Genomic DNA, 16,701 nt, shown 5'->3' with positions numbered 1-16,701 from the left:
GAGGCTGAGACAGGAAGACTGCTATGAGTTTGAGAGAAACTGTCTCAACACTATGAATTAAACAAAGACTAAGAGGACCAGGTTTGACTCTGAGACAGGAAGTCTTCAGAGTCTCTTGTATCTCAGGCTATCCTCAAATTCTATATGTAGTGGAGGAAGATCATGAACTTCTGATCCTCCTGCCTCCACCTCCTGGTTTTACACAGCACTGGGGACTGACACCCAGGGCTTTGGGCATGCTAGGTAAGCACTCCACAGACTCAGTCACAGCCTGAGCCCAAGGCATATTATTTTTATCACATTTACTTATTTCTGCTGTTGTTGATTTGTTGATTTTGAGAGAGGATACTGTTACAGAACCCAGGATAGCCTTGAATTCAATCCCATATTCCTGGTTGGCCTCCAACTCAGGTCCCTAATGCTGGGATTACAGACCTGCACCACTTCCCACCAGCTTTTATTAGGTGAATTTTGGTCTTATTTTTGGTTGGTTTTGTTTATTTAGACATGATCGCATGTAGCCCAGGCTGATCTCAAACTCTATCCTAATCCTACAGTGTTTACCTCCCAAATGCTAGTTACAGGTCTGTATCATGACAGCAGGCTTTATGTGATAAATTTTAAATTGTTTAGTTCTGCAGATCACTTAGTGAACACAAAACAACTCGAACTGCAATACTGCAATTCTGTGTGTGATGTGTGTGTGTGTGTGTGTGTGTGTGTGTGTGTGTGTGTGAGAGAGAGAGAGAGAGAAAGAGAGAGAGGAGAGAGAAGAGAGAGAGAGAGAGAGAGAGAGAGAGAGAGAGAGAGAGAGAGAGAGAGAGAGAAATGTAGTCCTTGTTGTCCTGGAATTCACTTGGTAGCGCAGGTTGGCCTCAAACCCAGACATCCTCCTGCCTCCTCCTCAGAGTGCTGGGATTAAAGGAGTGCACCACCACCACAGGCTGGAACTGCGATGCTTCAAGTTTAGGTTTTGCTGACATTTCATCAGCAAGGTTGTCTATTCTAAAAATAACTGTGAAAATTAGCTACTGGGGAGGGAAAAAAAAAATGCATCTAGTATGTGAAATGAAGTGACCTGACAACTTCCCACATTTACTTCAACTGTTATCTTGATACCGGAGTCTTGTAGGGTAAGGGAACTTCTTTACTGAAGTGAGGAAAAATGCATTTGGAAGAGGGGCCACAAATGACTGATATATCAGTAATAAAATGCTAGGAATATGTGATGGTAAGTGGTACATGTTGTATCTCCCAGAGCCTTCAAGTTGCCTACAAATAACAGTCTTTGGGTGGGGGAAAAAACATACAAGGCTACTCCTTCGACTCGGATCGGAATGTAAATTTTCCCATTTTTTCTTCCTTGGGTATCAGTGCAGTTCTGGGGCTGTGATTCGGTCACTCATCATCATTATGCAAAAGCAATTCACTTCGAGTAAATACTCTGCGGTTACTAGGCTAATGGTGACCAACGTCGGAAAATGTTCAGCCCTACGACGAGGAAGCACGAGTTGTGAGCTCCGCACAGGCCCAACTTCTTCCCGCCTGTGTCAACTCAAAGCCGGTGCAGCTACAAACTCCAGCACCTCCGCGTCCCGCTCTCTGACGGCTCCCGGGCAAACGAGGAAGCCGCGCTGCCCTCCAGCGCGGCCAAGGGCGCCGCTGCTCCCGGGCCCTCGGCGGCGCAGGCCACAGGTGGCGCCGCCTCCGCCCCGTGACCCCCAAAGCCCCGGCTCCGCGCGCTCCCGGGGACTGCGGCCCGGCACCGCCACCCCCAGCCCTTCCGCCGCCAGCCCCGCCACGCCCCCTGCCCGCGCGCCGTCCGCCCCCCCCACCCGGCCGGAGGTGGCCTCACCTCACGGGGGCCAGAGCGGGGAGCGCGCCCGGTGTCCGCCCGCCGCCCCGGGCCCACGGCCGCTCGGCTGAGCTCGGCCCCGACGGCCGGCGGCGGCGCGCTTCTGGGGGCGGGCTCTTCTCTGAGGGGGGTCTCCCCGGGGCCGGGGCGGGGAGGCAGGGGAGCGGGGCGGGGGAGGGGAGAGGGTCCGGGAAGGAGGGGGGAGAGGGGAAGAGAAGGGGGCCCAAACCCGGAGAGGGAGAGAAGGGGGGAGGGGGAGAAGCAGAAGGGGAAGAAAGGCCCGGAGTCCGCCCCCCGCTGCGGCCTGCGCGCTACGTCACCACGTCCGGCGTGGTCGTCAGCGCGTCCTGCGCTGCTCGCGTCCCTGCTTCCTGTGTGCGCCTCGCCGCCGCCGGACCGACGCGCGCCCCCGCGGCCTCCCCCAGATCCCTGGTGCGCGCCCCCCGCGCCCTTCCCTCCGCCCTCGGCGCGCGACCCCGCGTCGCCCTCAGCCACAGGACGTCAGCTGTACAATAATCACCTGTGCACACTCCGCAGTCCTACCCCCGCTCAGCCTTCTTGGAGCTGGTATTTCCGAGGCGCACTGCCAATCGCTAGCTAGGACTGCAACCCCCTGCGCCCAAAATGAAGCTCATATATTTGGGGTTTGGTTTTTTGTTTGTTTGTTTTCAGACGTCGCTAGCCCTTAAGGTCTTGGAACAATCACTATGTATCTAGACCAGGCTGGCGTCGAACTCAGGACATCCGCCTGCCTCTGCCTCCTCAGTGCTGGGATTAAAGGTGTTTTGCGACCTCAAAAATCAAGCTCTTGTGACCTTTCAAAGATACAGTTGTTTGTTTGTTTGTAACAGTCATCTTAAATTTCTAACCTCCCCTAACCGGCTCTACAAAGCAAGTTCCAGGACAGCCAGGGCTACTAAAAGCAAATTCTAACCTCCCCTGTTTTGTCTACTCTAGGTAGGGTCAATCCACCAGTTTACCGCCCTCAAAGAAGCAGTGTAGCACGCTGGAGACACTGCTCAGGCGCTAAGAGCGCTCTTTGCTCATGAGAAGAACATGGGTTTGAACACGTGGCAGCTCACACACAGTCCAGATGCAAGGCTCATTTGGCCTCAACAGGCACAAGGCACTCAGGCGAAGCACACACATCGAGTCAGAACACTCATACAAATAAGTCTTTTTAAAAAAAAAATGTAGTCTTAATCAATGGAATCCTACCATTAAGTAGTTAAGAGAATAATGCGGGGAAAATCTAATTACAGTGGTTTGGGTGCTCTGTGGAAAAAGAAAGAGCAATTAGTTCTTAGAGGTAAAAATCTCCAAGCTTCAGAGAAACTACAGTCAAACTTTCAGCTAGCCTTTAAAAATAGGAAGAGGGGCCAAGTGTGGTGGTGCACCACTTTAGTCCCACCATGTGGGAGGCAGAAGCCAGCCTGTGAATTGGAGGCCAGCCCTGTCTACAGAGCCAGTCCAGGACAGCTGGGGCTCTGTTAAACAGAGAAATCCTGTCTCGGAAAAACAAACAAGCAAACAAATTATATATATGTAAAATATTTGTTTATATATAAACAAGCAAACTCAAAAAACGTGTGTGTGTGTGTGTGTGTGTGTATACACACTATAGGTTTGTTGTTTGTTGAGCAGAGAAGAGTGGCAGGGATTTCGGCAAAGTCATGGAGGTGAGGATTCTTTGCAGTATTACTCTGGAAATGCATGCCTGCTAGGTAAGGGCTCTAGCGCAGTACTGTATCCCCAGCCCCTGGAAGAAGTATACAATTTATGTTTTCTTCACCCAGCAAGTACCAGGCAGAGGCAGTGATGGAAAATGCAGAGTGCATATACACCTGCAGGCCAGAAGAGGGCAGCAGATCTCAGTATAGATAGTTATGAGCCACCATGTGGTTGCTGGGAATTGAACTCAGGACCTTTGGAAGAGCAGCCAGTGCTTTTTTTTTTTTTTTTTTTTTTTTTTTTGAGACAAGATTTCTCTGTGTAGCCTTGGCTGTCCTGGACTCGCTTGTAGACCAGGCTGGCCTCGAACTCACACCTGCCTCTGCCTCCCCGAGTGCTGGACTTAAAGGCATGCGCCACCACACCAGCCCCAGCCAGTGCTCTTAACCGCTGAGCCATCTTGCCAGCCCTACATCTGTTTTCTTGAGATGGGAACCTGAGGCATAGTAATTCAAAGTCTCAGATATCCGAACTGAGTTTGTCTTCTGAGCCTGCCCTGAACCGTGGCCCTCACAAAACTGGGAATGGTGGCACACGCCTGTAATCCCAGTACTCAAAAGATAGAGGCAGGCGAGCTGCTGCGAGTCTGAAGCCAGCCTGGTTGGCACAGCAAGTTCTAACATAGCCAGGGCTACAAAGAGAGGCCCTGTCTCAGGAACAAGCAAGTGGAAACTGTAACTGGGAAAAGCAGGCATGGTAGCAAGTACCCCTGGGCTTCACTATTCAGGCTGTGGACACAGTATTGTGAAGCCCAGAAATTCAGTTGGCCTGGTCACCATAGCAGTGCCATATGTATTTAAAATAACCAGAAGTAAAAATAAAAGGCAGGTGTACAGGTGTACAGGGCGGAAGTTACTAGAAATTGGACCTGCATCTTATACACCTGCTCTTAGCAGAGTTATTGCCAAAACCCTTTTAAACTTTTCTTTTCTTTTTTCTTTTGAGAGAGAGAAAGAAAGGGTCTCACTATTAGCTATGGCTAGCCTTGAACTCAGGTCATCTTGTAACTCTACCTGCCTCTGCCTCCTGGGTGCTGGGATTAAAGGCCTGGACTTGTCCATCCTTTTTTTTTTTTTTTTTTTTAAAGATGGTTGTGAGCTACCATGTGGGTGCCAGGAATCGAGCTCGGTACCTCTGGAAGTTCCACCAATGCTCTTAACCTCTGAACCATCTCCAGCCCAAACCTGTCCATCTTAAAGCTGGTGTTTTTATGAATAAAGTTATAAACTATGCATAGCTTGTCTTGCCTGTTATGGTGGTTTGAATGAGAATGACCCTTATAGGCTCATGTGCTTGAAAGCTTGGTCCCCAGTTGGTGGAAGTGTTTGGGAAGGATTAGGAGTTGTGGCCTTGTTGGAGGAGGTGTGTCACTGGGTGGGCTTTGAGGTTTCAAAAAGCCCTTACGTTCTAGTTAGTGTTCTCTCCCTCCCCCCCTCTCTCCTTCCCTCGTGTGCTTATGGATGAAGATCTAAACTCTCAGCAATTGCTTCCTGCCATGCTGTGATTGATGGCCTCTAAGCCTCTGAATTGGAAAGTCCCCAAATTAAACATTATCTTTTATAAGTTGCCTTGGTCATGGAAATGTAACTGAGACACCTGTGATCCCAACCCCTGGAAGATCAGGAATTCAAGGTCATCCTCGGCTACATAGCAAGCTCCAGGCTAGCCTAGGGTACATAGAGAGCCCCACGCAAGCCAGGACTACACAGTGAGACTCAAAATCATGTATGAGAATGAGAATGTAAAATCCAGTGTGAAGCTTCACGGCTTCAGAAATCTTTGTAGACTTTTAACTCTCATCAGCACAGCTGTGTAAACAAACCCTGAACAGTGATGACACCCATCATCGCGCTGGAAATGTGGAAAAGCTCTCAGGGCCTCAGCACTAGACAAAGCTACAGGCAGCTGGGGAATCCAGAGACAGGGAGAGTCTTTCCCAGGGAAGAAACCCCCAATTGGTCAGCTCTGTTTCTGAAGATATACACACAGGTTACAGGTAATATTATATAGACTGAGAAGGTTGCATTTATGCACTTAAGAATATTATAATACATATATAACATATAAATATATTGAATATTTATTTACTTATTTTAAAAGGTCATGAATTTAAGAGAGCCCAAGGGGATAAAACCATGGGAGGGCTGGAGGGAGGAAAGAAAAGGGGAGAAATGATGTAGCTAAAATTTCAAAGACTTAAGCCGCGTGGTGGCACAAGCCTATAATGCCAGCACTCTGGGAGGCAAAGGCAGGAAGATCTCTGTGAGTCCAGGACAGCCAGTGCTACACAGAGAAACCCTGTCTTGAAAAACAAACAAATATTTTAAATATATAATACATATGTGTGTATATATATATATATATATTTTTTTTTTTTTTCCTTTTAAAGAGCAAACCAGCACTCAGAAGGCAGAGGCAAGCAGATCTCTGTGAGTTCAAGGCCATCCTGGTCTACATCGCTCCACAACAGCCAGAATTACATAGTGAGACCCTATCTCAAAACAAACAGACAAAAAAGCACAAAACATTAGAGGGTAGACAAGATGCCTCTGAACCTAATGGGAAGTGTTGGCTCCCTGGTACCCACATGGTAGATGGAGAGAAACAACTTCTGCAAGTTCTCCACAGAATTTATGTGGCACCATGCGCACAGGACACATACGCAGGCACACGCTAGACAAATAAATTGTTTTTAAAAGTTTTAATTAGAAATATCAGGCCCAGCCAGGCATGGTGGTGCACACATTTAATCCCAGCACTTGAGAGGCAAAGGCAAGCAGATCTCGGATAAGTTCGAGGCCAGCCTGGTCTACAAAGTGAGTCCAGAACAGCCAGGGCAACACAGAGAAACCAAAAAAAAAAAAAAAAAAAAGAAAAAACAAAACCAAAAAAATAATAAAAATAAAAAAGACAGAAGGATCAGGCCCATAAACTTTTTGGTTTTTCAAGACAGGGTTTCTCTGTGTAGCTTTGGCTGTCCTAGACTTGCTTTGTAGACCAGGCAGGCCTCGAATTCACAGCAATCCATCTGCCTCTGCCTCTCGAGTGCTGGGATTAAAGGCGTGCACCACCACGCCTGGCCCCCCATAAACTTTTTTTTAAAGATTTATTTATTCTTGCATTTTATGTATGAGTGTTCTGTCTTCATGCACACCAGAAGACGCAATCAGTTCCCGTTGCAGATGGTTGTGAGCCACCATGTGGTTGCTGGGAACTGAACTCAGGACCTCTGGAAGAGCGGTCAAGTGCTCTTAACCACTGAGCCATCTCTCCAGCCCCAAGCCCATAAACTTAATGAGCAATACCACACAGAGGAAGAAGCATACACTCTCCACACACACAGAACCTAACACTGTGATGGACGGCCTCAAGGACTTATCATCAAGTAACCACTGGGCAGAGAACTCCCGAATGTCTCAGGACAGTCAGCTCAGCACAGCACAGCTGCCATTGGTTGATGCAGTCCACTTTCAAGGCCACCCATTTTTAGAGATAGCTCTATACCTTGCTCTCCTGTGCCCTGTGTCTTCCAGCTCAGCCCTGAGGCTGTAGTCTAGCACTGAGCTGCTGACATCGCACCGCCCACAGTGACTCTATCTGTGTCAGCTCTTGGCCTCTGTATTCAATAAGGCTCTTCAAAAGAAGCTGTTGAGTACCAGCAGCCGTGGAGGGACACTGGAGAAAGTGAGGCCAATGGATCGGACATAGCTTGCAGATGTGCTGTTGTTTTTCTGTGTTTCTGACAGACACAGCACACTAAGAGCATCTGCTTTGGAAATTTCTTTTCTCTCCCCTTTCCTTAATTTTCAGAAAACTTTGACTTAGTGGGGAAAACTCTAACAAAACTAACAGAAGAGGAGGAAAGATGTGGGTGGGTGGACTTGAAGCAGAAGACACGGTGCTGGAGAGATGGCTCAGTGGTTAAGGGCACTGACTGCTCTTCCAGAGGACCTGAGTTCAAATCCTAGCACCCACATGGCAGCTCAGAACTGTCTGTAACTCCAGGATCTGACACACTCACATAAACATACTTGCAGGCAGAACACCAAAGCACATAAAATAAAGGTTTAAAGAAGAAGAAGAAGAAGAAGAAGAAGAAGAAGAAGAAGAAGAAGAAGAAGAAGAAGAAGAAGAAGAAGGTGGTAGTCTATGCCTGTGAGATCAGATTTGAGACCCAGAGGCAGTTCAAAACCAACCTCCACTACATAGCAAGTTCAAAGCAAGCCTGAGCTATGTGAGAATCTGACCCAACCGCACACCATGCACATGGCAAAAATGTCGTCTTTTCTTTCTTCTTCTTCTTCTTCTTTTTTTTTTTTTTTTTTTTTTTTTTTTTTTTTTTTTTTTTTTTTGAGACAGGGTTTCTCTGTGTAGCCTTGGCTGTCCTGTGCTCACTTTGTAGACCAGGTTGGCCTCGAACTCACAGTGATCCGCCTGCCTCTGCCTCCCAAGTGCTGGGATTAAAGGCGTGCGCCACCACCACCTGGCTTCTTTTACCTTCTTTTCTTTCTTTCTTTCTTTCTTTTCGAAGCTTAAGGCCTGAGTTCTGTGATCCTCCTGCCTGAGCCCTGCAGTAACGTTATCTGAAACCACTGCTCACCCCACCGCCTTTGGCCAGGCTTCACAGCAAGGCTCTGACCTTTGGCCTCAGGCGGGCAGCTCACTTGGTTAACAATCTCCCAACAGTAGCAAGGGACTTCTCTTTCTTCAAACAATCCAACCTCTCCCCCTCCCCCATCCCCTGTACTTTTGCTGCCTACACCAGAGCCTTCTGCCAAGTTCCACCTGTATAGACTTCACTGTTAAGCCAGATGTTTAGCCGCTGTGTCTCTGACAAAAAGGAACCATACCAGCTGGTGGCACACTCCTCCCAGGGGCCCTGGTGGCCAGGGCAGAGTTGAGGCCACTGCTGCTGAGACCCTGAGCGCAGGCATTGTATCCTTCAAGGAGGGGCCCTCCAGCAATGGCCTCCCCCTTGCTCCTGATGCTTCTGTTCCTGACTCCAGCCACAGTGGCCAACCTCAAAACAGGCGCTGCATGTCCAGCATGTTGGGGGGCCACCTTTGACCCGGAGAGCCAGAGAGAGCTGCTTCTCGATTTAGCCAAGAAACGAATCCTGGACAAGCTGCACCTCCACCAGCGCCCCACGCTGAGTCGGCCTGTGTCCAGAGCTGCTTTGAAGACCGCACTGCAGCGCCTCCGCGGGCCTCGGCGGGAAGCCGGGCTGGAGCATGACCAGACACAAGAATATGAGATCATCAGCTTTGCTGACACAGGTGGGTCCATGGTCTGCAGCTCTGCCCCCCACCCACACCTGCATGACCTCTCCCTAACCATCCTGCCCTCCACACAGTGCGCACCTGCCTCCCAGGCTCGCAACCCCCAGGTTCTCTGGGATAGATCAGGTCCACGTAGCGGTGGATGGAAACTGCTCAGTTTTTTATTTTTTATTTTTTATTTATGTATTTATTTATTTATTTATTACATATACACACAAGAAGAGGGCATCACATCACATTCTAGATGGCTGTGAGCCACCGTGTGGTTGCTGGGAATTGAACTCAGGACCTTTGGAAGAGCAGACAGTGCTCTTAACCTCTGAGCCATCTCTCCTGCCCCTCAGTTTCACTTCTTTAGAAACTGCCGTCCACATGCCCTCTGGCTTCTCTGTCTCTGTCTGTCTGTCTGTGTGTCTGCCTGACTGCCCCCCCTTTCAGAATCCCCAACCCTCTATGTGTGAGCCTGCCCACTCCCTAGGCCAAGGGCTGATTGATTACTGGGGAGTTGGTAATTTCTCTGGTTCCAGGATATATCAATTACCTCCATATCCTCTTCCTCAAGACTTCCCCATTTATGTAAAAAGAGAAAAAGTAAAACACCAAGATTATAAATTCTCTCCAAAACCTCAGATCCCCGTAATACAGTCCTCACGTCACAAGGTCAAATAGAACTCAGAAAGAGGTGTAAGAAATAAAGGGTAAAAAAAAAAATCAGTCTTGGAGCTGGGCCCCAGTACTTGGGAGGCAGAGGCAGGTGGATCTCTGAATTCAAGGCTAGCCTGGTCTATATACACAGGTTGAGTTCCGGAACAGCCAGGGACACAGAGAAATCTTGTCTTGAAAACAAAAAAAACCCCAAAATCAAAACCAATCAACCAAAGGATAAAAGGTAAAGGAAAGAGTTACTTCCACAGAGGTGAGCTGGAGAGAAGAGGAGGAAATCTTAGCGCTTAGAAAGAAAAGGAAGGCTACTGTGCACTCCACTGCTCTTAGATCTGAAGGAGCAATCTCCACTGTGCTCCTGGCTCCTGTCCCCTGATTGGCACCTGCTCTCCTCCCTCCCCAGGACCCAGCACAAATTATGCAGCCACATAGCCTGGCCTCCCATTCTTGCAGAGCCTCTTATGAGCCTAGGGACCCAAGTAGTTAATGGTCAGGTGTCTCATTCGTAAATGAAGATGAGAGAATAGCTTAGAGACTTAAATGGAGATGAGTGTGTGTGTGTGTGTGTGTGTGTGTGTGTGTGTGTGTGTGTGTGTATGAATTCATTCCTTAGAATGCTAGAAAGTAGAAAGAACAGGAAATACGGAGGGTTCATCCCCTGTCCAGGAAGAGACCAGTCTCTTCTCTCTGTATCTTCACATGGCAGAAAGACACAGGAAACTCTGAAGCCTCTTTTAACCAGGCCCTAATCCCCTCTCCAGGGCTCCACCCTCAGGACCTAGGAGCCTCCCACAGGCTACTATATTATCACTTTGGGATTTGGGTTTCAACATGACTGGTTTTTCTTTTTTTGAGAGACAAGGTCTCCTTACACAGCTTGGGCTGGCCTGAAACTCAGCATGCAGCTCAGATGGGCCAAAACCACTCATGATCTTTCTGCAATCCCAAACACTGGCGTTACAGACACATGCCCAGCTTCAACATACAAAAACAAAACCCAAAAGGCAGGGCTGGAGAGATGGCTCAGATATTAAGGGCACACTGTCTGCCCTTCTGGAGGTTATGAGTTCAATTCCCAGCAATCACATGGTGGCTCACAGCCATCTATAAAGAGATCTGGTGCCCTCTTCTGGCCTGCAGTTGAACAAGCAGGTAGAACACTGTATACATAATAATAAATAAATAAGTCTTTTTAAAACAAAAAAAAAAATTTAATTTAATTTTTAAAAATTTAAACAGACAGACAACAACAACAAAAAACGCACTGAAGCATTTGTCTGATCATTCTAGGGCAACCTTCTTTAAAACATGGCGGCTGGACTCCATGAGGGCAATTTCAGCATAAATGATTGTCCAGCTTCTACAGATACTTTGTTTACTTTTGTCCCATTGACAAAACATGTTGCTGCAGCCGCATCCAGAATCAGGGTGGCATAGAACTGGATAAAAATCATGCAAACCAAGCTGGGCCTGGTCAGGCACGCCTTTAATCCCAGCACTCGGGAGGCAGAGGCAGGCGGATTGATATGATTTCAAAGCCAGCCTGGTCTACGAAGCCAGTCCAGGACAAAAACAAAAACAAAAAAAACCCAGAAAATAAAACAGAAATAAGATCTCATTTAGTTCTTGTCTGGTTTGGAACTCACAATGCAAACCAGGTTGGCCTCTAGCACTTCAAAATCCACCTGCCTCTGCTTACCAAGCACTGGAATTAAAGGTGCCCTGCTGTGCTCCTTTTCATTTTGTACTTTTTGCACTCTACTGCATGATGCCTTTAGGTCCCTCTTTTCATTTTGTTGTTGTTGTTTGTTTGTTTGTCTGTTTGTTTGTTTGTTTCTCTGTGTAATATCCCTGGATGTACTGGAACTCTCTTTGTAGACCAGGCTGGCCTCGAACTCACAGAGATCCACCTGCCTCTACCTCCTGAGTGTTGGGATTAAAAGTGTGCACCACCGTGCCTGGTACCTCTTTTCATTTTAAATTAAGACCATGGGCTCGGGCTGGAGAGATGGCTCAGAGGCTAAGAGCAGTGACTCCTCTTCCTGAGGTCCTGAGTTCAATTCCCAGCAATTCCCATCTACTTTGTGCAGATGGAGGAACTAGGCTGCCAAGTACATTATTATAACAGGTGTAACTAAAACCAAATGACACTCTCACACTACCAAACTTTCCTATGCTTGCCTACCTCAAATGCCCATGATTAAATATCTATTTAAAAAAAACCACCAGGCGGTGGTGGCCCATGCCTTTTATCCCAGCACTCAGGAGTCAGAGTCAGGCAGATCTCTGTGAACTTGAGGCCAGCCTGGTCTACATAGTGAGTTCCAGGACAGCCAAGGCTACACAGAGAAAACCTGTCTCAAAACACAAACAAACAAATAAAATTAAAAAATAAACTGAGTGGTAGAAAAAAAAAGACTCCCTGGGTCTCTAAATAATATAGTGTAGCCTGTTCAAACAGTTATAACACATTCTGCGCTGTCAAGGCAAACCTTAAGCCAACAAGGTATTCGCACCTGTTATGTCAGTACTTGGGAAACTGAGCTCAGTCTGAATTTGAGGCTACATGGTGAAAGTGTCTCAGAAAGCCAAATATATAAGTAAATAAAATAGCTTTATATCTTTCCCGCCCCAACTCACAGAGATCCACCTGCCTTTGCCTCCTGAGTGCTGGGATTAAAGGCGTGCACCACCACACCCGCAATTTTATAATTTAACAAGGTATTGGATCTGGATTTTTTTTTTTAGTTTTTTTTTCCAAGACAGGATTTCTCTGTGTAGCTTTGGCTGTCCTGGACTCACTTTGTAGACCAGGCTGGCCTAGAACTCACAGAGATCCGCCTGCCTCTGCCTCCCAAGTGCTGGGATTAAAGGCCTGAGCCACCACTGCCCCACTAAAATTATTTTTATTTGCTCATTTTATGAGACAGTATTTTGTTTTGTTTGTTTGTTTTGTTTTGTTTTTCAAGACAGAGTTTCCCTGTGTAGCCCTGGCTGTCCTGATTTGCTTTGTAGACCAGGCTGGCCTCTAATTTACAGAGATCAGCCTGCCTCTGCCTCTGAGAGCTGGGATTACAGGTGTGTGACACCATTCCCAGCTAGAGATAGTGGCTCAGGATTTCTAGTGGTGTGAAGACACCATGACCACAACACTTCTTTTTTCTTTCCTTTTGGTTTTTTGAGACAGGGTCTCTCTGTATATCCTTGGTTTTCCTGAAACTCACTCTCTAGACCAGGCTGGCCTCAAGATCTGTCTGCCTCTGCTTCCTGAGTGCTGGAATTAAAGGAGTGCGTCACTACCACCTGGCTTCGTGGCAATTTTGGTTTTTCAAGACAGGGTTTCTCTGTGTAGCCTTGGCCATCCTGGACTCACTTTGTAGACCAGGCTGGCCTTGAACTCACAGCGATCCGCCTGCCTCTGCCTCCCGAGTGCTGGGATTAAAGGCGTGCGCCACCATGCCCGGCTTGTGGCAATTTTTAAAAAAAGATTTATTTATTATTTATACAGTACTCTGCCCATATACCAGAAGAGGGCCCAGATTGCATTATAGATGGTTGTGAGCCACCATGTGGTTGCTGGGAGTTGAACTCAGGACCTTTGTAAGAACAGACAGTGTTCTTAACCTCTGAGCCATCTCTCCAGCCACCCCCCCACCTCCGTGGCAATTCTTATAAAGGAAACCATCTAATCAGGGTTGACTTACAGCTTCAGAGGTTCAGTCCAGTATCATCATGGTAGTGTGCAGGCAGACACGGTACTGGAGAAGGAACCGACAGTGCTACATCTGGATCTATAGGCGACAGGACTTTGTGAGCCACACTGAGAGTAGCTTGAGCACATGAGACTTCAAAGCCCGCCCCCCACGGTGACATACTTCCTCTAACAAAGCCACACCTACTCCAACAAGGCCACACCTCCTAAGAGTACCACTCCCTATGGGCCAAGCACTCAAATAAATGTGTGTGTGGGGGCCATACTTATTCAAACCATCACAGACAAGGTATGTAGCCCTGGCTGACCTCTAACTCCCTATATAGACCAGGCTGAACTTAGAGATTCAGACACCCATATCCAACAAGGAATTTTTTTTTTCATCCTGGGTTTTGTTTCTTAGTTTTGATTTTTTCCGAGACAGGTTTCTCTGTGTAGTCCTGGCTGTCCTGAACTTGCTTTGTGGACCAGACTGGCCTTGAACTCACAGCAATCTACCTGCCTCTGCCTCCTGAATGCTGGGATTAAAGGCATTCACCACCTCGTCGGGCTCTGGGTTTATCTTTTATTTTAAGAGCCTTTTGTCCTGGCGCGGTGGCACATACCTTTAATCCCAGCATTTCCAGGACAGCCAGGAATACATAGAGAAACCCTGTGAGAGGGAAAAAGAAAGAGGAAAAGAGAGCCCTTTTTAAAAAGATTTGTTTATTTATCTACTTATTATGTGTATGTGTGTGTATTGATTTTATGTAGACTATATAGAGGTCAGAGGGCATCAGATCTCTTGGAATTGGGTTTACAAACAGCTGTGAGCACTGGGCGTGGTGATACATGGCCTTTAATCCCAGCACTCAGAAGGCAGAGGCAGGCGGATCACTGTGAGTTCAAGGCCAGCCTGGTCTACAAAGCAAGTCCAGGATAGCCAGAACTGTTACACAGAGAAACCCTCTCTCTAAGAAAGCTAAAAAATAAAAATAAAGTAAAAACAGCTGTCAGCAACCTGATGTACATGCTAGGAATTAACCGAGGTCCTCTGCAGAAGCAATAGGCTGCTGAAAACCATGGAATCAACAGAAGAGGAAGGAGAAAGGGTTTTCTTTTTCAATCTTGCAGGTCCTTTTACAAATTCTGCTGGGAAACTGAACAGGTTTTGTGTGTGCAGGCTTCACACAGTAGTCCAGGCTGTCCTAGAACTCACTAGGCCTAGGTGGACCTCAAACTCACAGCAATCCTCCTGCTTCAGCCTCCCAAATGCTACTAGAATTACAAGTGTGAGTCACCATTCCTGGCTCCCTGACACACACACACACACACACACACACACACACACACACACACATACACACACACACACACACACACACACTTCCAATGAATGTCTTATCACAGGAAGCCAAAACAAGACAATCAGCACTTTCAGTGTTCTGCCAGGAAATCTCTAGCTGACGTCACAAGGCAGTTAGAATTGGTTCTGGCTTCCAAGTCGTTATAGGTGATAAACAACCTATAACTCAACTTCCTCTTTCTCCAACCTGCACAGCAGTCTCCTCACTTCTGTCTTGGCTTACCAGGCCACCACTGAGTCCCAAAGTGAACGGTACAAATTTTAGGTCTGGGTTATGGTGGCAGCACCCCGCTTCTGATAAATTTCTATTTCTGTCACTCATTAATTAATTTTATAAACCAACATAAAACAGTTTTGCTGCTGTTGTTATGAGGGTTTTGTTTGTTTTGTTTTGTTTATGCTTCTGGCAATAAGTCTCTTCATCACACACACATTGCTTACGCTACACACCAGCCCTAACATAAAAATGTATATATATAGTTTATATATATAATATAAATATTTGTTATATTAAAATGTTTATATATATAATTTGGGGGGTTGTTTGTTTTTGTTGTTTTTGGTTTGTTTTTTGTTTTTGTTTTTTGTTGTTGTGTTTGAGACAGGGCTTCTTAGTTTTAGCCCTGTCTGTCCTGGATCTCTTTGTACACCAGGCTGGCCTCGAACTCACAGAGATCTACCTGCCTCTGCCTCCTGAGTGCTGGGGCTGGGATTAAAGGCATGCACCACCACGCCCAGCTCTCCAGGGTCTCTTTCTGCAGGCTTTCTCATCATTTAAAATATTGTTTCTGAGCCGGGTGTGGTGGCACACGCCTGTAAGCCCTCACTGTGAAAGTGGAGGCCAGGAGGACCATCAGTTCAAGGCTGTCCTGTGTGTGTATTGAGTTTAGTGCTAGCTTGGGCAACAGGAGCCGTTGTATCAGACAAAGGGAGTATGCTGAGAATAGAGAGGCAGCTGATAGAGCTGACACTCAGAGGGCTGCTATGACTTGACTACAGCTTCTTATGTTTACAGGCCCCTCCAGCGTCAGCCAGACACGCCTCGACTTCCACTTCTCTGATAGAAGTGCTGGTAGCATGGAGGTCCGGCAGGCTCACCTCATGCTCTTTGTGAAACTCCCCCCCAATGCCACCCGGACTGTGAACATAAGGGTACTTGTACTAAGACCGTATGACACCAACCTCACCCTGACAAGTCATCACCTGCTGCAGGTAGATGCCAGCGGCTGGCACCAGCTTCTCCTGGGACCGGAAGCTCAGGCTGCTTGCACTCAGGGGCATCTTACTCTGGAGCTGGTACCTGAAAGCCAGGTGGCCCATGGTTCAGTGATCCTGGGTGGGTTTTCCCACAGGCCTTTTGTGGCAGCCCAGGTAAGAGTTGAGGGCAAGCATCGGGTTCGCCGACAACAAGGCATCAACTGCCAGGGAGGATCCAAGATGTGCTGTCGACAGGAGTTCTTTGTAGACTTCCGTGAGATTGGCTGGCATGACTGGGTCATCCAGCCTGAAGGCTACGCTATGAACCTCTGCACCGGGCAGTGCCCACGACATGTGGCAGGCATGCCTGGCGTCTCTGCGTCCTTTCACACCACGGTGCTCAACCTGCTCAAAGCCAACACAGCTACTGGCAACGCTGGTGGGGGCTCATGCTGTGTGCCCACAGCTCAGCGCCCTCTGTCTTTGCTCTACTATGACAGGGACAGCAACATTGTCAAGACGGACATACCTGATATGGTGGTAGAGGCTTGTGGGTGCAGTTAGCCTGTGTGTAATAAAGGCAGCCCAAGGGAGTGTGGCCTTACAAAGATAGCCTTCGCCAGTCGTGGTGGCATACGCCTCTAATCCCAGCACTCACTCAGGAGGCGGAGGCAGGTGGATCGCTGTGAGTTCGAGGCCAGCCTGGTCTAGAAAGTGAGTCCAGGACAGCCAAGACTACACAGAGAAACCCTGTCTTGAAAACAAAACAAAACAAAAACAACAACAAAAACCCAAAGATGGCCTTCCTCAGAAGGAGGGGGTGATCACGTTTTCGTCTCTGTCGGGAATGTAAGCTCCTCCTTTCTAAGTGTGCAGGCACCCTTCTGTCAACTCCAGGAGACCTACATCTAAGGAGAAT

General features: G+C 47.7%; 2 protein-coding genes across 2 annotated transcripts in view; one reads left to right on the top strand and one right to left on the bottom strand.

Annotated features, from left to right (window-relative positions):
• R3hdm2 (R3H domain containing 2) overlaps positions 1 to 1,945 on the bottom strand; it is a 120,801-nt gene extending 118,856 nt beyond the window's left edge. Inside the window, exon 1 of the mRNA XM_051170694.1 lies at positions 1,856 to 1,945. The gene's annotated coding sequence lies outside the window, so the exon portion shown is untranslated. The remainder of the gene's footprint in view (positions 1 to 1,855) is intronic.
• Positions 1,946 to 8,344: 6,399 nt separating this feature from the next.
• On the top strand, positions 8,345 to 16,378 carry Inhbc (inhibin subunit beta C). Its single transcript, XM_051170695.1, has 2 exons — positions 8,345 to 8,862; positions 15,601 to 16,378. Exons 1-2 carry the CDS (start codon positions 8,550 to 8,552, stop codon positions 16,344 to 16,346), a joined length of 1,059 nt encoding a protein of 352 aa, XP_051026652.1. The 5' UTR covers positions 8,345 to 8,549; the 3' UTR covers positions 16,347 to 16,378.
• Positions 16,379 to 16,701: the final 323 nt, after the last annotated feature.

Source organism: Acomys russatus, chromosome 28 (genome assembly GCF_903995435.1).
Source record: "Acomys russatus chromosome 28, mAcoRus1.1, whole genome shotgun sequence".
In the NCBI taxonomy this organism is placed as follows: domain Eukaryota; kingdom Metazoa; phylum Chordata; class Mammalia; order Rodentia; family Muridae; genus Acomys; species Acomys russatus.
Note: the sequence above shows the minus strand (reverse complement) of the source record. Positions and strands in the feature narration are given on the sequence as shown.

What these genes read in the sequence shown, in the direction of transcription:
- Inhbc (XM_051170695.1), top strand. Translation starts at nt 8,550, where the DNA reads ATGGCCTCCCCCTTGCTCCTGATGCTTCTGTTCCTGACTCCAGCCACA. An exon ending in CATCAGCTTTGCTGACACAG is followed by an intron (nt 8,863 to 15,600) that starts GTGGGTCCATGG and finishes TTATGTTTACAG; the next exon opens with GCCCCTCCAGCGTCAGCCAG.